Source organism: Entelurus aequoreus, linkage group LG25 (assembly GCF_033978785.1).
Source record: "Entelurus aequoreus isolate RoL-2023_Sb linkage group LG25, RoL_Eaeq_v1.1, whole genome shotgun sequence".
Classification (NCBI taxonomy): domain Eukaryota; kingdom Metazoa; phylum Chordata; class Actinopteri; order Syngnathiformes; family Syngnathidae; genus Entelurus; species Entelurus aequoreus.
Window position 1 is genome coordinate 21,704,341 of NC_084755.1, and position 19,393 is coordinate 21,723,733.

Sequence of the window (19,393 nt, forward strand, 5' to 3'; positions counted from 1 at the left end):
GTTTGTGTCATATTTGTTCTCCTACAGAAAATATATTAAAACAAACAAAAAAAAATGTTCTTCATCTTTTTCCATTTTCACACATCTCTGTAGGGATGATGTTTGATAAGAAATGATCGAGTTCGAGCCCATTATTGAATCCTCTTATCGAACCGATTCCTTATCGAATCTAGATAGGTTGTTGTATATGGAAAAAAACACAATATTTGGTCTAACAAAAGCTCACTTTTATTTTATAAGAAAATAAATAAATAAAATAAATAAATAAATATTAACTGTTACCCCCCTTAAAAAAAAAAAAAAAATTAAATAAATATTGACTGTTGTTACCCAAAGTATATTAAGTGGGATTTTTCCGAAAAACAAATATATACATCCATCCATCCATTTTCTACCGCTTATTCCCTTCGGAGTCGCGGGGGGCGCTGTAGCCTATCTCAGCTACAAATATATACAGTAACACAAAAACAACCTGTCTCTGTGATCACTATAGGTGTATAAATAATAATATAGTGTTAAATAAAATCAGTCCCTTGGCACAAAACTGAAAATAATACAGCTCTCCAAAAAGTGCACTTCTGCTGCTATTGGAACATACTAACTACACACACAGGCAGACAGCTAACAAACAATCCAAGACGTCTAATAAAGTTCCAAAGCAGATTAATCCATTTAGGCTCTTTATTGTTGTTGATCTTGCTTTGTCTTTTCCTATCTTTACTTTGGTCTTGCACTGGACTGTTATTTTTTTTAAAAAACTGAAATACACACAATGACAAATGTATAAGCTATGTGATTCAATTAACATACTGAAATTTAATGCACAATATGTAAATATTTGCTTCACACAAATATACAGTACTATCATCAAACAAATACTTCTGAGTGTTGAAACTATTTCGATGGTGGAAATACACGAATGGCTGCCATTTTAAGTCCTCAAAACATCCATTGAAACAGTGCGCAAAAATAGTTTTTCAATAAACATCTTAGTATCAAATTTAACCACTTTCCACCTTAATATTGAGTTACATAAACAAGTTAAAAAGTTTACCTACAGACTTATCTTTTCCAAGGCTTGTAAGAGCTAACACAACTTGTCTACTTCTCAATTGTCTCATGAACTGAACAGACGTTGCCAACCCGGAAGTGCCCAAACTAATGACGCGTAGTATTTTCATATCGCCACAAGGTGTCAGTAAGAGTCTACAATCAAATGGGTATAACATTGCCGTTCCACAGGGCATTTCCTAAGGGAAGGGATTCGTTCCTAGGGATTCGAATAAAGAACCAACTCTTTTTCTTTACTATAGTGGCCTCGAGAACGGGAACCGGTTCTCAAAAAGGGATTTGAGTCCATGGAATCGGTTCTTTTCTTATCGAACAACCAGGAGAACCGGTTTCGAACATCATCCCTACATCTCTGAAAGAGGTCCAGGGAGCCACTAGGGCGACGCTAAAGAGCCGCATGCGGCTCTGGAGCTGCGGGTTGCTGACCTCCGACATAGGAGATGAATTATCAAATTTTAAAAAAAGGTTCAATATGTTTATAAGGGTTCCTTTTCTTTGTACTTTGTGAACAATTGTAGTTTGAACAGTTTCTTAAACTGCATCCTATTAGTACATTGTTTGACTTCTTTGCTTAATCCATTCCATAATTAAATTCCACATACTGATATGCTAAATGTTTAAGTGTTATATGTGCATACACATGTTTTAAATGAGATGTTTCTCTGTTATATGTCTCCTCTTTTGTTGAGAAGAATTGTTGTACATTCTCGGGTAGCAAGTTATAGTTTGCTTTGTACATAATTTTAGCTTTTTGCAAATGCACCAAGTCGTTGAATTTCAATATTTTTGACATAATATATAAAGGGTTTGAATGTTCTCTGTATCCAACATCATGTATTATTCTAATTGATCTCTTTTGTAACACCGGTAATGCATGAAGTGTACTTTTGTAGTTATCTCCCCATATTTCCGCACAATAACTCAGACATGGTAACACTAGCAAGCAGTAGAGTGGAGTTTGTGACAAAACTCTAAAAATCCTGACCTCTTCCTCCAGTTCCCAGCTCAGCGTGTCCGTCCCTCCGTACTTACCTGTCTTCCTGGATGGATGGCAACCACAGGCGTTCGACTCGTCTGGTTTGCCTTTGGAAGATCCCGTCGAGTCGCAGCACAAACAAAACGCTCAGCAGGGTCGAGATCACACGATGGGAGGCATTTTTGAAGAAGCAGACGAAGTGTGAGTCTGTGGATGTTGGAAAAAGTGTAAACACTCACAAAAGTGAATTGCAGGGGTGTCTGGGATTATTATACTAGGGCTGTCCAGATCTGATTTTGATACCGTGCAAAGCTGGACAGAGAGTTAACATCTACATGTCCTCCAAAAAGCACAAGTTTGGTGTTTTTTTGTATTTTATAGAAGTCATTTACAAAAGGTAAACATGGTAGGCCACAAGGAACGAGCATCTACGCAACAGCTAAGCACATCATAGCAAACCAGCTAGACATACGTAATAAGAGTCCACAAATGAATAATATTGCAGTCTAAAACATTTGTCAATATAAACAAGTAACAAAAGATTAGAGTTGCAAACTACTCACAGATTCAGAGTATCCAATGCAGAAGCCTATGAGAAAGTATCCAGAAACAAATGTGTCCGCATCATTCAATTTCCTACGTCCTGACCTTAACTTCAAGAATTATTGTGGCCACTAGGTGTTGCCAAAAAACAATTACCGCTTCACATCGATTTAATGACGGCATAAGTCCATTCCAGGCAGTTAATAATAAATAGGTTAGGGTTTTCCATACCTACCATTCTTGTCTAATTAATTTTACTTGATGAAGCCTTTTCTCACATTATACACTACAAAATAACACAAGTATGTGTGATTTCTGCTGATGGATCAATATTGGTATCAGTATTAAGACTCCAATATCGGTATGGTATCGGAATTTAAAAAAAATAATTCTACCGATGTATATGAATAAATAATTTTATATAATATATGCATTATATTATATTATGTATATAATTTTTATAATAACATTTTTTTTTTTTACTAGTAAACTATAGCAAGGGTCACTAAAAACATATTTGTGGACCGAAAATGGGCCCTGCCTTTTGCCTCAGTGCATACGTTTTATTAGGACCAAATGTACATGGTGTCATGCACCATTACACCACATAAGGTATGTGAAATCTGTCATGTAGTTTTTGCATACATAAACCAGGGGAAACCATACCTCTTTGGCAGAGGTAACAATCAGCCTTTGGCATCAAAATAATTGGAATCAAGCTCAAAGAGGTCTGTACAACGTGTGACTCCCAAAAAAAACATCAGTGACAACAATTGTCAACAGTGTTATTGACAAATATGAATTTGTATGTTCTCTGTGTGGGTTCCCTCCGGGTACTCCGGCGTTCCTCCCACCTCCAAAGACATGCACCTGGAGATAGGTTGATTGGCAACATTAAATGGTCCCTAGTGTGTGAATGTCTGCGATGAGGTGGCGACTTGTCCAGGATGTACCCCGCCTTCCGTGCGAATGCAGCTGAGATAGGCTCCAGCACCCCCCCCCCGCGACCCCAAAAGGGACAAGCGGTAGAAAATGGATGGATGGGTGTGTGAAAACATTCACACACCCATCCATCCACCTCATCCCAGGGCCAACACAGATAGACAGACAACATCTGTCTATCTGTGTTGGCCCTGTGATGAGGTGGCGACTTGTCCAGGGTGGACCCCGCCTACCACCCGAATGCAGCTGAGATAGTCTCCAGCACCCCCCTGCTACCCCGAGAGGGACAAGCGGTAGAAAATGGATGGATGAATGGAGTATTGATTGATTATTCAGCCTTAAGCTTGCAGTATTGGGCCGGCTAAAAGGGTCATATTATGATGTTTTTTTCCTATATTTAAAAAACTTCCTTGTGGTCTACATCAGTGGTCCCCAACCACCGGGCTGCAGCCCGGTAACGGTCCGTGGATCGATTGGTACCGGGCCGCACAAGAAATTTAAAAAAAAAAAAAAATGTATATTTAATATTTTATTAAATCAACATAAAAAACACAAGATATCAATATGGATCAATACAGTCTGCAGGGATACAGTCCGTAAGCACACATGATTGTATTTTTTATGACAAAAAAATATATAAAAATAAATACATTTCAAGCATTGACCGGTCCGCAGTTACAAAAAGGTTGGGGACCACTGGTCTACATAACACGTAAATTGGGCTCTTTGGTCAAAATTTCCTTTGGTCCTCTTGGTCAAAATTTCCTTTGGTCCTCTCCCCGCCAGCCATGTTGTAGTTTTTAGCACTTCCATATGCAGTCTACTGACAGACGTAAGTTAGAACTATAAGCTACTTTGTATTAGAAATGGCAACAAGGGAGGATGCATGTGCATATACGAACCAGTCTGCCCCAAAACAAGAGGATAGAAAACATATCCCCTGTCATAGTACAGAGCAAAGTCCAAACGGCTCGTCTGGAGGAAGTATGTAGGAAGGCAAGATAAGTTTATAAATATCTCTGCAATAACTCCACGGTTTGATTTCAAACTTTCGGGACTTGTGAGGACCCCAAATACACAAAAGCAGGTACCATCAAGAAAGAAAAGCTGGTTTTGCATAATCGGGGTCCTTTAACATAATAAGTTGTGACATACACCATTAAACATCATAGTGTAATACTTTTTTATTTCCTCACTAAAATTTTGACATAAGATCAGGGATATGATGAATAACGCTTCAAAGATTTAAAAAGAAAAAAAATGCTAAATATGGATATCCAGCATAATTATGTGAATGCTCCAAAGCATTCATGGTTTTCTACACCAAAATTCATCTATTTATAATTCAACTTCTTCATCTTCTCCAGATTTCGGCGTGCTCTACCTTCCACATTTTTAATCCGATTCAAACCGTTCCAACTTCAAACTGTTCAGCCTATTTGGGAATCGCGGGCTTTCCCTTGTCAAATTCAAAACATTTCCAGATTTACCAGAATTCCAAGTTTTCCGGGACATTTTTCCTATTCAAAAGGAATTGGCCATTTTTCAAACTTTCACCATTTCCACATGTTTCAACCTATTCAAAACATTCTGCCTTCAACATGTTCCACCATCCTGGAAATTTAAACTACCCTTTTTCCAAGTTAAAAAAAAATCCTGCATTTTCCAGAATTCCTGGTTTTCCAAAGCCCTATTTCCACCCTTTTTTTTGGCAACTCCTCCTCCCACATTTTTCAACACACTTCAACCGTTCCACTGTCAAAACATTTCTCTTAATTAGGACAAAAAACAAAGTTGGTTTTTGAACTGCAAAAATTCCCGTTTTTCCCGAAATTCCATAATATAATTTCTCAATTCAACATGTTACTACTTCAACATTTCTCGACCGATTTGAAAAGTTCCAACACCAACCATTTCAACTCATTCAAGTTTTTTTTTTTTTTTTTACCAATTTCCAATAAATTCCCGCTTTTTCCCAAATTCCCAACTTTTTTGAAAATTCCCATTGAAATGAATGGAACATTCTTCATAGTTCCACAACTCCCACATTTGTAATCCGATTCAAACCGTTCCAACTTCAAAATATTCACCCTGTTCAGGAATTCTGTGCTCTACTTCAACAATTCTACAAAAATTCCGGCATTGCAGCATTCACATGCAATTCCTCTGGGAATTGCCTCATCTAGTTTATTATTATTTTCTGCCATTTTTAGCTAAAAAATAAAAATGAAAATGTTTTTTTTTTTTTTTTTTTTACACAAAAGCTATCTAGTGTATGAATAAAGTGGGCTTAACTACCATGTTGACCTGGATATAAGACGGCCACTCATTTTCAAGAGACAGTCTTGGAAAGCACATTTTATTACGACAAATTTATAGATAACATATAAGGACATTTTTAAGTTGTCTCGTCATTAACATCTTACCTCCTCCGGGTCTCTGCATTTCTCCATGGTCAACGGTTTGAATGAATATAAGACGACCCATCTTTTATAGACTTTCTTTACTGGTAAAAAAAAATACAAATGCTGTCTCTTATTGGGTCAATACGGTATAGAAAGGCTATTGTTGATTAATATGTGTGATGCAACACTGTCAATGTGATTCTAGAGAGGGAGAAGGGCTTCCACCGGTGGGTGAAAGACATTACTGCTGCAGTTACGACTTTGTTGCAAGAAACAGCAGTGAGCTCTCAGTGCTGCATGGTGAAACACTGGAGGTACAGTATTTACAAACTATAAAAATTCCAATAGATTGCCCTCAAGAATGTGACTTGCATCTTTGCGTCATACCTGCTTCAGGTCATTGAGTCATCAAAGAGGTGGTGGAAGTGCCGCAATCGCTTTGGCCAGATCGGATTTGTTCCGTCCACCATCTTGGAACCACTGTCTGCTCTGAATAACAACTGTGAAGAAGACAAGCCAACGGTACATTGTATTACTTTCCACTCTGTTTAAATGATGCAAAACCTATATGCCTGTAGTGATGTGCAGATAGATACTGAAATATCGATACCGCAGATACCAGATCTTTATGCTCTAATTTCGATCCTCAAATAAAAATATTGATACTTTTGATACTTTAGCTCAAACTTTTTCCACCAAATGCTAGATACTGAAAAGTCAAAGTATGCGGGGGCCATGTTGATATTTTTTCAATTAAAAAAATGCTACAAACAGAACTGTAGGTGACTAAGTATATTATTACTAATTACTAGTTAGAACATTTCAACTTTTCCCTTTTTTTTTGCTCCTTTTTCTTACATTTTTACTTTTATTTTTCACCATGTAAGAAAAGAAAAAAAAAATAATAATACGATTGTTTAACTACATAACCTAATGTGTCAAAAATTCTGCCTGTACGGAAATTTAAAATTCAGTTACACATTTAACAGTGTTTATTATGGTTGTTGGAATTTTTCAAATGTATTTACAAGTTAGTATTATTTTATTTTTTAATTAACTTACTGGGCTTTGTCTATATTTTAAGTATATTTTATTCATCTTTGGAGAGCTTCTAATATTTTAGATCAGGGGTGCCTAAACTTTTTCCACCAAAGGCCGTATACTGAAAAGTCATGTCATGTCATGTCATGTCATATATTTATACAGTGGGGCAAAAAAGTATTTAGTCAGCCACCCATTGATTGTCAATGGGTGGATGACTAAATACTTTTTTGCCCCACTGTATATATATATATATATATATATATATATATATATATATATATATATATATATATATATATATATATATATATATATATATATATATATATATATACACACACACATACATACATATATATATACATACATACATACACATATATATATACATACATATATATAACATGTATATACATATATATGTATATACATACTGTATATATATATATACATATATGTGTATATATATATATATATACGGTATGTGTATATATATATATATATATATATATATATATATATATATATATATATATATATATATATATATATATATATATACACACACACACATATAAAACATGTTTTCAGTTATTTCACCTTTTTTTGTTAAGTACACAACTCCACATGTGTTCATTCAAAGTTTTGATGCCTTCAGTGACAATGTAAATAGTCATGAAAATAAAGAAGACGCATTAAATAACAAGGTGTGTCCAAACTTTTTGCCTGTACTGTACATACATACATACATACATATATACATATATATATATATATATTCAAAGACAAAACTTTATGTTATGGTGACTAAGTGTATTATTATTATTTTTTATAAATGTCATCTTTTTCTCATTACATTCCGATTTTTGCTCTTTTTTTCTTACATTTTTACTGTTGTTTTGTTTTTTTAGGTATGTTAATATTTCAAGATTCACAACTTTTTAATTTCAACAGACACATTAGGTATATTTGCACAAGGTATCGATATCGGATCGGTATCGCCGATCCCAGCCTGAATTTTACTTGGTATCGGATCGGAAAGATAAATCATTGGTATCGCTCATCACTACTTGTCTGAGGCTGCTTTTGTGCTTTTTAGACGTCACCTGTTTCGCCTTGCTCGACAACATTCACTCCGTATCCCCCGCTGAGCCCGGTTGGAACGTGTCTGACTGCTACGAGTCCGACAACACAACTGCCCCAGGGCATGGGTTTACCACGCAGCACGTCACAAACAGAGAATGGAGATCGAGGTAATGCATTCATTCAGCCAAAGTCATGTCACACACATCTGAGCAGTTTACTTGAAAGGGAGTATAGTCACAACAAATACAGGCAAACAATTCCCAAGGTTGTAAATGCCTCCTATCAGTGGTTGTCAATATTATCTGTCATGCCCCCCTAAAGGAACAACCCTTTTCCACCTCCTTCAAAATAAAATACCATGCTTATTCATTTATATGTGTCAAACCATGGTTGTTGACGATCTTATTTCCCTTGAAGACATACATCATGTAATATTCTGTCATTACCTACAGTAGTCTTGGTAAACCCAAGAGCTATGTACACTGGAACCTCGATTTACAAACTAAATGTTTTTTGAACATGGTTTGTAAATCGAAAGGTTTGTATAGTGAAGCAGAGGTCCCCATAAAAGACAATGTAAACATGAATAACTGGTTCTCCTCGACAAAAGTCCTTATTTGCATACTTTGAAATGTATGTATATATACAGTACAGACCAAAAGTTTGGACACACCTTCTCCTCATTCAATGCGTTTTCTTTATTTTCACGACTATTTACATTGTAGATCGTCACTGAAGGCTTCAAAACTATGAACACATGTGGAGTTATGTACTTAACAAAAAAAGGTGAAATAACTGAAAACATGTTGTATATTCTAGTTTCTTCAAAATAGCCACCCTCTACTCGGATTACTTTTTCGCACTCTTGGCATTCTCTCGATGAGCTTCAAGAGGTAGTCACCTGAAATGGTTTTCACTTCACAGATGTGCTTAAAGCTCATCGAGAGAATGCCAAGAGTGTTCAAATCAGTATTCAGAGCAAAGAGTGGTTATTTTGAAGAAACTAGAATATAAAACATGTTTTCAGTTATTTCACCTTTTTTTGTTAAGTACATAACTCAACATGTGTTAATTCATAGTTGTGATGCCTTCAGTGACAATCTACAATGTAAATAGTCATGAAAATAAAGAAAACTCATTGAATGAGGAGAAAGTGTGTCCAAACTTTTTGGCCTGTACTGTACATCAAACAAACATAACAAGGAGGTAAAGGATTAACAATGTCTATTATCAAAACAATAACGGCAAGATGAACTGTCATTGGGCGCACACACCAAAGTGCCTTTGGTGCTCTCAAAAACATTAACAACCATGTTGCTACAATAATAATTAAAAAAAATCAAATCCTCTTTACCTTGCTGTCGGCGGCTGTTTGTGGCAGGGTGTTACTGCTCAAAAGGAGAGTCATATTCTTCCGGGGTTTCCTCTCCTCACCACGTCTAAGTCCACAGCGAATCCCTCCTTCCTTCCAGGCTGGTTTGTTGGCTTTTTTGAACCGATATTGAGTAAGCAAAATAGACAAAACTTGGTGAATGGCGAAAAAAGAAACATACGCTGAAGCACTGGGAAGTGGCGACCGAGTGGTGGACGTAACATAGAGGGCTCCGTCTCTGCAAAATACAGGAAGTGACGTCGCCAAAATGCCTGCAACCTAAGGCTTCCAGCTGCACACAAAATGAAATTATTTGTGCCCATGTAAGATAAATAATAATAATAATAATAATAATTTCATTTAACCTAACTTAACTTTATACAAAAGCAGATTGCTTTTGATGGTTTTATTTTTAACGCTGTCTTACACAACACTTCCTGATGTATAATACAATGCAAAAATGTGAATTTCTGTCACTTTATCCTGCATCCTCTTTAAAAGTCCAACATTTTTCCCTGTCAGATTTGGACAACCATCTGTTGTCACACCTGCCAGCTTGTCCCATTTCAGTCCTAACATGTCCAAACGCGCATTTACCTATGTGAACAAGTCATTACCTGTGGTTGTCTCTTTAATTGACTGCATGGCTGCCAGCTCCTCCGTGATTTGAAAGTCTGCAGTTATCCCACGTAAGAAGATGAGCAGCTGGGCGGTGTCACGTACATCGCAGCTCTCATCCAAAGCCAGCGTAAAACAGTCAAAGTCGGCCGTTCTGTTCTTCAGCTGAAGCTCCAAGTTTCCAGCGATGGTCTCATTCCGCCTCGTTACAGTGCGTCGGGAGAGTGACACGTTCTCAAATGCGCCCCTCTTCTCCGGGCTTATCAGCGCAACAGAGTCCAATAAGCACTCCTTAATAAACTCTCCGTCAGAAAACGCCTTTAATTTAATAAATCACGAAACTTGTCCTGACAGCTGCATCTCTGGGGGTGTGAAATTTGGCAAAAAGTCCTTGTTGGGTTTGCAGTTTTACCATCAATGCATCAGCCTCCCTTGTGCGCGCTTCATCAGACAGATTCTGGTATTTTTCCTTGTGCTTCGTCCTGTAGTGGCGATTCAAATTATATTCTTTAAACACAGCAACCTGTGTACCACAAATTAAGCACACGGTGCTTAATTTGCCTGTAATTTCTGTAAAGAAAAACTTGGCAGTCCATGTCTTGTTGCAAACACAGCATTTGTCATCAACTTTTCTCTTTTTAGCGTCTCGGAGGTAACCGGGGGGTTTACACACGGACATACGCCCATAAATAACACTTTTCAAAATAAAAGCAGCACAGTTGTATTGCACGCACGACATAGATGTTTTTTTAAATTTATTTTGTAATTTGTGATTGCCACTGTTCACATTCACTTTTTTTTCCAACAAGGGCCGCATACTAGAAAAATGTTAATGTTTTTTAGTCCTAAAAACAGATATTAAATAATATCTATTTAAACACAAAAAATTGTGTTTTAGGTGACTAAGTATATTATTATTATTTAAAATGTTCAGCTTTTTCCTTTTACATTCCGATTTTTCCTCTTTTTTTTCTCACATTTTTACCCGTTTTGTTGTTTTAGATAGATGTTATTATTTGAAAATACGCAACTTTTCAAATTTTAGCAGACACGTTAGGTATATTTCCTCAAAGTATCGGTATCGTCAACACCAGCCTGAATTTCACTTGGCATTTGGATCGGAAAGAAAATCAGTGGTATCGCGCATCACTACACTCCATACTGGTTTGCATGTGCATGCAAATGATTTTGCAAATCACTTTGTGTCTTTGTGCAGTCCTGATAATGAATGACGAGCTTCTCCAAAAGATGGCAGAAAAAAGAGGCTCTATGCGACCCCCTCTTTTGGTTCCTCGCTCCGCGGATACTTTTCTTCCCCTGAACTACCACTCCCCACCTGCTGAGGTGAAGGCCTGGCTCACTGCGAAGGGCTTCAGTCAGCCGTAAGTTGCTACTCATTGTGTAAAAAAAAATCATTCTGAGCAAGTGAGAAACAAAGAAGAGGCCGTAAGGACAAGCGGTAGAAAATGGATGGATGGATGGATTTGGTCATTCCTATTTTGTGCACAACATTGCCCCCTAATGCCAGAACTTAGTTACAACAAATTTACACATTCTAATGGAGGAATTATGTGCTACACACATACACAAAAAATGTCATTTTCAATTTTTAAAGGCTTCTATCAATTTCCCCCCAATATCGCGCCCCAGGATGGCATAAAAAATAAACAGCTGGAAAGATATGAAAAATAAATTTGAAAGATTGCATGCTATTGCTTCAAGGAAACAAGTTTCTCTTTTCTTCCTCTGTTAGGACAGTCCAGAGCCTGGGCATTTTAACGGCGGCGCAGCTTTTTTCCCTGAACAAGGAGGAACTCCGTCAGGTGTCCCATGAGGAAGGTGTCAGGGTTTACAGCCAGATTATGGTGCAGAAGGCCCTTCTTGAGGTTTGTTACTCTCGATATTTGTATTGTGTCACTCATGATGGCCATTGTGGAGACACTCTCCTTTAGGGACATTAATCTACAAGTAACTTTTAAAGTAAGGCTTGACAGGTTTTGGGTTGTAGATCAAGTCTGGGCAACTTTGTGTCTTTATGTTAGTATTATGTTCTTTCTTTGGACCGCATTTTGGGTACACACTTTCATTTGGGGACATCAATTGACGTAGGTCCTCATTAAGTAGAGCCATTTAAGGTAAGGGTTGACATGTTTTGTGTTGAGATCAAGGTGTGTCACTCTTGGAAACTTTGTGTCTTTAGGTTTGTATTTTTGTATCTTTGTTTGGACCACATTGTGGACTAGTGGGGACACACTTCCATTTCGGGACAAACATCTCCAGGGCATTTTCCTCCCAATGTAGTTAATAAAAATCAACCCATTCTGTCGCTAAAGGTTTCCTTTAATGCAATATTGAATTTTTAATGACATTCTAACAGGAACATGTTTTCTTAACCTGTCTTTGATCACCAAACGTGAGAAAAAAGTATCATCTCTGTCACTTGTTTGCTCTAATTTTGAGAGTAAATGCGTTCAAATGGTCGCTATTGACGTTCCACGCTGTCAAAAACGTATTTTCTCATGTACATAATCCCGCTTCTGACCCGCACCTATGGCTAATTGAGCCTGTCCGGAATGTCCATTTTAAGTACCGTATTTTTCGGACTAAAAGGCGCAGTTTTTTTTATAGTTTGGTCGTGGGTGTGACTTATACTCAGGAGCGACTTATGTGTGAAATTATTAACACATTAGCGTAAAATATCAAATAATATTATTTAGCTCATTCACGTAAGAGACTAGACGTATAAAATTTCATCGGATTTAGCGATTAGGAGTGACAGATTGTTTGGTAAACGTATAGCATGTTCTATGTTATAGTTATTTGAATGACTCTTACCATAATATGTTACGTTAACATACCAGGCACATTCTCCGTTTGTTATTTATGCGTCATATAACATACACTTATTCAGCCTGTTGTTCACTATTCTTTATTTATTTTAAATTGCTTTTCAAATGTCTATTCTAGGTGTTGGGTTTTATCAAATAAATTTCCCCCAAAAATGCGACTTATACTCCAGTGCAACTTATATATGTTTTTTTCCCCTTTATTATGCATTTTCGGCCGGTGCGATTTATACTCCGAAAAATACGGTACATACATGTAAATGTTATAGTTCAAGGTTTGTCAATATCTTCTGGGAAATATTGTCCACTGTGCGTATGTGTATCTAGTAGTGTTTGACTCTGCATGTTTACTAGGCCAAGTTTGTTTACCCAACCTTGACCTATGTAATTTGGCCCCTTAATGACCTACTTCCATTGCCTTCAATATTTAACCTATAACTCTCGTTAGAAATACAGTGCAGGCTGTAACATCTCGCAATCCCTTTCTGCTGCCTTCAGGATGTGCGAAAAGCCTCAGAATTGGAGAAAGTGATGGAGAAGCAAAAGTTGAAGATCGGCATGACAGAGTGAGGCTGGGAATTAAATGGACTTTTTGCATGCAGGGAAGTAACTGTAAATGTGAACCATTTAATTACATGTATAGTAATGTATCTGATGTGCAGCTGATCTGACAAATGGCTCACTTTGGATTTTTATACAAGTACAGTAAACCCTTGTTTATTGCTGTTAATTGGTTGCAGGTTTGACCATAGTAAATCAATGTACTATGGTCCTAGTTTTGTGTTTTACTATAAGTAGTCCCGTCATCCTTTATTCAAGCAACATATATGACTGCTAAGGGTTTTGATAGTGATATGATACAGACTGAGCCACTATATAAACCCACATAAACGTGCATTCTGAAGAGGAGTCAGCTGCTGATTTTTTATTGAAAACTGATGCTTGCATTTTCAGAGCTAATAAAGTTAATGAACTGTTGTCATTTATATTGAAGATTTACAACAAGCAGACAATGTTGAATTATTGAATTCCAATGTGTGCATTTTTGTATCTTATTGAAACTTACAGTAAACATTTTTTGCACAAGACGATTACAACAAAGCGCACCATAAGGACTTCATTTATACAACAATAACAATTCCTATGTAGCTCTAACTATTATTTACAGTAAATGATTCCTTGAGGCATCCACTAAATAATTTGGGTTTTATGTTTTTTTTACTTGAAGCACCACAAATGTTTTCAAGTTAAAATTACTGAGATTATAGTAAAAAAAAAAAAGTCTGAGTATTTTAAAATGTTTCTGCTTTCCTCTGGAAGACATAGCAGAAGTAGAAATAGAGAACATTAAAAAGCATTGCAGAAATATAATTTATTTTGTTCTAAAATTTAACTGCTTAAGTTTATATGCTTCCTGAATCTCAACAAAGTTCCTGTCAGAAGTTTCCATTCACTCACTATGGGAATGACTGTCATGTCAATTATGGGCCTGGACTTTCACATTGTTGTAAGTATTGGTCGATCTAACAAGTGCTGACACACACAAAATGCAGTTTGGTGACAGAACAAACCATTCAACTGAACACCAATTTTGCCATCTAATTCAGATGATAAAAAAATAATCTGGACAAAGGGGGTGTAGTCGGAGCCAATTCTCTAGATTTAAGTAAAGCCTTCGACAGAATGAATCCTTAACCTCACAAGATGTAAACTATCCACAAATACCAAACTATTACCTCTAAGAGCTCTTAGCATGGGTGTGCCACAAGGTTCCATTTTAGGTCCACTGCTCTTCACCGTGTTTATTAATGACCTCCCTTCCATCAGTTTGTGACAATTATGTAACCATTCACATGTATGCATCCATACACATGGAAAAGACTATAAACATGTGGCTAACAAGCTAACGTGTAATCGAAAAGGTGGAAAATAGTTGAATGAACCTCACCCTGAACACCAACAAAACGACGACAATGCATTTTTCCATCAAACCAAAACACATGCATTATCTAAGGAGTCAGTTAACGGAACATATATTGATAATGTCACAGAGTTTAAGTATCTTGGTGTTACATTAGATCCCACACTTAACTTAAAAAAAACACAAAACAGATGAGTTGCACCCTGAAATACAATACAACACTGCACATTCTCATTCACTCCCCAGGCATCTTAACTTATTTTGAATGTCATGATATCGCATTTTATTACTCCATATCATGCTGGTCATTAGCAAAAAACACAACTCTGAAACCACTACAATCCTTATACAAACAATCCCTGAAGTCCTGGACAAGAAGAAACCAAGTGTGTCAGCATTCATGTTTCTTTTTTGTGTTTTATAGTCTGCGCTTTAAAGTGGAACTGCACTTTTTTGGGAATTTTGCCTACCCTTCACAATCATTATAAGAGACAAGAACACGCATGTCTTTTTTTTTTTTACGATTTTGAAGATGAGAAAAAACGCTTGAAGATGCAGGTAATGGGAGTCACCGTTGTAGCCTTCAAAACCCTCCATCAAACATTTTATATACAAAGTGCAAGTATATATGTAGTAACAAAAACGTTCATAACAATATGTAATATGTATCGTATTTTGATCATTTTCGGGACTGATTTATTCCACGCATTGATGTCTGTTTCCATAGCAGCGCATGTCTGATTTCTGGCAACAACTTGTGTTCCTACTTCCGGAATCAAACACGAACGTGTTTTCTAATCATAGCAGACTTTGTAACAGACAACAAAGATGACTATTTTTGTACATATGAGGATTCACAACCTTGTACTTTTGAAGCTAAATATACTGCTGCTTTTAGAAGCCAGCACAAAGGAAGAGTGAGACATTGGAGCAGACGGAAGCCGAGAGGGGGATGAAAGTGATTTTGACGCTATTTTGAACTTGTAGCCAAGCTATTTCGACATAAATGGATTGCTTACCCCAAATCAACAGGAAACGTCCCCGGCCAGCTGGACCACACGAATTTTAAATATCCATCATGATATATGCAGCATGCCATGTGTGTCATTACAACTACAGTACATACAGAAATGTGGGCTAATACTTACAGATACTATAATGTGATTGTTAATTTTTTTTCCGTCACTACAAATTAGTGTCTTATTGCACTGTTGTGCATTACAAACCCAGAAGTATTTCATGTTCTTGTAGAAGCCAGCTTATCTCTTGCCGTAGCTAGCTTTTATGGCTAATACCAAAGCACTACGATAGAAAAAGAGTTCCTCAGTGTTCGCTCTTACAATAACAATATCGCTACAGCTTGGTTATTAAATGGGTTACGGAACATAAATGAAGTACTGTTGACGGTTTTTGAATGCATTGGTAAAGTGATTTAGAGGTGGAATTGATTGCTCACATTAGCTGCATTGCTAGCCACCTAAAACAAGCCAATTTTTATGTTAGAAAGCCGAAAATAACCCCAACCTTTTTGTCTTCTTGTCTCTCATGATTGTGAACGATAGGCAAAACACTATAATCTGGTACAGAGCCTCTTTACCTTGCGTCTAATGCTTTCATTACATGGTCCCTGTAGAACATGTACAGTTTTAGACCTAGATTCTACTGTCATTATTCCAGTAAATAGGGGTTGGCCTTGTCAAGTTAAAAGACAATCTGGAACCTTCAGCACCACTTATTACATGACTAATGTCACTGTATTTCTGTATGTATCATGTTACACTAGATTCTGTGTACTTTGTTTTTGTTATCATTCAATGAAACAGTTCAAATAAGTCATTAGAGGCCCAAAAAATACATTCAAGCTCAGAATGAGAGACGTTTGACTGAACTGTATGCAAATAAAATAATTCTGACATATAGGTGATTGCAGAAAGCTGCAATCAATTACCACTGCATTTATATAACATACACATTTTGCCATGATAGGAATGTTAAACCTGTTGAAGTGTAGTTGTTCATGTCGTTTAAATTACACAATTATTTGTTTCCTGAGCTGAATGATGCAAGGATTAATACTGAGCATGGTTTTCAGGCTCACGGTCAGAGGACCGTTTTTCAACTAGCAGAAAGAGAAGAGGTAGCATCACTGATCCTCACTGCTCAGCATCTTCACTCTTCGCAGGTGATAGTCTGGTCCCAACATTCCCACTTGAGGAGCTCCTTTCCTTGAAACCACAGCTGAATCTCTCTCTCAGCTCCCTCCAGGGAATCGCTGGCATGGACCACATTCCTTGAAATCACAACACATCATTATTCCTCAGCGAGATAGCAGATCTGCTCGCAAAACAAACAAAAACCGGATCCAGTTCTAAACTCTTACCTACTGACGTGAAGGCTAAAATCTCCCCTGACTGTTCCTGCTTGGGCAGTAGAAGGATTGGTGGGTCCCACCATCACACGTGATGCCTGCACCACATTGTGACCTTCCCATACCTAAACCCAGGGCAATAGCATTTTAAGCCCAACAATTCACAGTGTGAGGTAGCGAGTAGCAGATTTATAGGATAATCATTAGGGTAATAATACAAATATAAGGTTCTGGATCATATTTTGCCAAAGTAATTGTTTTTGGCTCTCACAAAGTCTGCTTGATTAACATTGTTGTTGATGGGGAAGGGACCTGTGGTTCCTGACGCTACGTCACAGATCACGCGACTGGTTTTCTCATTAACTCTGAAAATTTCTCAGGACTCTTTGTGAGATTTATACTATTTTGATCATATCTATTTATTCGCTAACTTTGGAAGTCCTTTGGTGTCAAATAAGATAAATATGATAATAACTTCAATATAGAGGCAACTTGTTTTTTCACTCTACTGGTAATTAAATACCTATTCATCATCTAAAATGAGTGTCAACAAGCTCTCACCATGACAACCACAGGAGCAGAGGTCATGTACTGCACCAGACTGGGGTAGAAAGCTTTCTGTGTCAGTTGACAATAGTGCTGAGACAGCAGCTCCTCTGACACCTTCCCAACACACATATACAAGCATTTAAAAACACCTTAAAGCACAAACATCACTGCCCACGGATGGTGGAATACATACTTGTAGCATTTTCAGGCCCACCAGTTTGAAGCCCCTTTGCTCAAAACGGCGAATGATCTGTCCCACAAGGCGACGCTGGACGCCGTCTGGTTTGACAGCAACGAGTGTCCGCTCCTTGACATCTCGGAGGCCTGGTGGCACACAAAGACATTAACTAGGACAGTTTTGGAAGAAAAAAAAGACTTCACTACTAGGGATGTCCCGATCCGATATTTGGATCGGATCGGCTGCCGATATTTGCCAAAAAATGCGTATCGGCAAGGCATGGGAAAATGCCGATCCAGATCCGGTTTTAAAAAAAATTCTGGTTCGTGTTTTCCAATGTACCGATTTAAATAATACATTCCCCTTTTCTGCTGCTCCCTAATTTCCGTTCCGCATTTTCCAGCACACCTTCAACACATCCACAGGTCTGTCTCCTAATCGGAAGCGGATGCCGGTTCATGGTTCCGAAAGGCGAGCGGAAGTTACCGGTAAAAAATGTCAGCTGTGTGGGATTATTTTACCCTACAAAACGAAAAAGATGAAGAGGTGGAGTGCAAAACATGCCACAATAAAGTCAAGCGTGGTGGTAAAGTTGTAAGACATTTTAATACAACAAATCTGATCAAGCATTTAGCGAAATACCACCGTAAAGAATATGAAGAATTTCTAAAGAAAACTGACGAAAAGAAAAAGAAAGGTCCTACCCAACTAACTCTGACAGAAACGTTCGCGAAGCGTGACATACTGCCGCTGAACAGGGCTAAAGCCCAGGGGATAACTAGAGTCATTGCCGAGGAAATAATTCTGGATGATGAGCCGGTATCTCTCGTGAGTAAAGTGGGTTTTCGACGCCTCCGCCACAGCAGCCGATTTTATCCCATCTGTCCGTGTCCTGGCACGCTTTTTAGACAGTGAGAGCGAAGAACACAGAGGGATTCAAACCATGAAGGCCACCTTACTCAATGCGGTGCACACACGTTTTGACCATGTGGAAACTGAACCCCTCTATGCTGTGGCAACAATGCTAGATCCACGCTACAAAGACAAGTAATGCTTTATAATTATTTGAGCATGTTATAAGCTTCAGTACTATAGAAAATATTTTACTCTAAAGCTGGCATTTATTTCTTTGTCAGTATTTCAGTAGCCTAATGTTTTATAGATATAAGGTGATGGGAATGTATTATTATTGTTATTATTATTATAATATTATTATTATTCTTAATTTCCTTCAGTTACATGATGGGTGAGGAAATGAATGTCACTGTTGGTCATTTGTGATCTATTTTGTGTGTTACTTGTTGTCATTGAACATTAATATGTGGAGACTGGCTGAAACAATATAAAATAATTGATATATCTTTATTAGATTTTATCCAAATGTTAAGGTTCTTCACTAATGCTACCAACCTGGATCAGGCAAAGGAGGCACTAAAGGTAGAGGTGATGAAAATGGAACAAGAACTGAAGACCA

General features: G+C 37.4%; 2 protein-coding genes across 8 annotated transcripts in view; one reads left to right on the top strand and one right to left on the bottom strand.

Moving 5' to 3' along the window:
• Nucleotides 1–14,071, top strand: part of LOC133642512 (epidermal growth factor receptor kinase substrate 8-like protein 1) — a 35,346-nt gene extending 21,275 nt beyond the window's left edge. For all 5 annotated transcript variants that reach the window (XM_062036739.1, XM_062036738.1, XM_062036740.1 and 2 more), the window contains 7 exons: nucleotides 2,069–2,248; nucleotides 6,143–6,251; nucleotides 6,334–6,459; nucleotides 8,081–8,234; nucleotides 11,274–11,439; nucleotides 11,811–11,943; nucleotides 13,402–14,071. In XM_062036739.1, coding sequence (XP_061892723.1) covers nucleotides 2,069–2,248; nucleotides 6,143–6,251; nucleotides 6,334–6,459; nucleotides 8,081–8,234; nucleotides 11,274–11,439; nucleotides 11,811–11,943; nucleotides 13,402–13,473 — 940 coding nt within the window. In that variant the 3' untranslated portion in view covers nucleotides 13,474–14,071. The remainder of the gene's footprint in view (nucleotides 1–2,068; nucleotides 2,249–6,142; nucleotides 6,252–6,333; nucleotides 6,460–8,080; nucleotides 8,235–11,273; nucleotides 11,440–11,810; nucleotides 11,944–13,401) is intronic.
• nme4 (NME/NM23 nucleoside diphosphate kinase 4) overlaps nucleotides 13,814–19,393 on the bottom strand; it is a 12,129-nt gene continuing 6,549 nt past the window's right edge. For 2 of the 3 annotated variants that reach the window (XM_062036742.1, XM_062036744.1), the window contains exons 2-5: nucleotides 17,935–18,065; nucleotides 17,754–17,855; nucleotides 17,205–17,317; nucleotides 13,814–17,114 (exon numbers count right to left, since the gene is read on the bottom strand). In XM_062036742.1, coding sequence (XP_061892726.1) covers nucleotides 16,994–17,114; nucleotides 17,205–17,317; nucleotides 17,754–17,855; nucleotides 17,935–18,065 — 467 coding nt within the window. In that variant the 3' untranslated portion in view covers nucleotides 13,814–16,993. Of the gene's footprint in view, nucleotides 17,115–17,204; nucleotides 17,318–17,753; nucleotides 17,856–17,934; nucleotides 18,066–19,329 lie in introns of all 3 variants that reach the window. The other variant, XM_062036741.1, reaches the window with a different exon arrangement.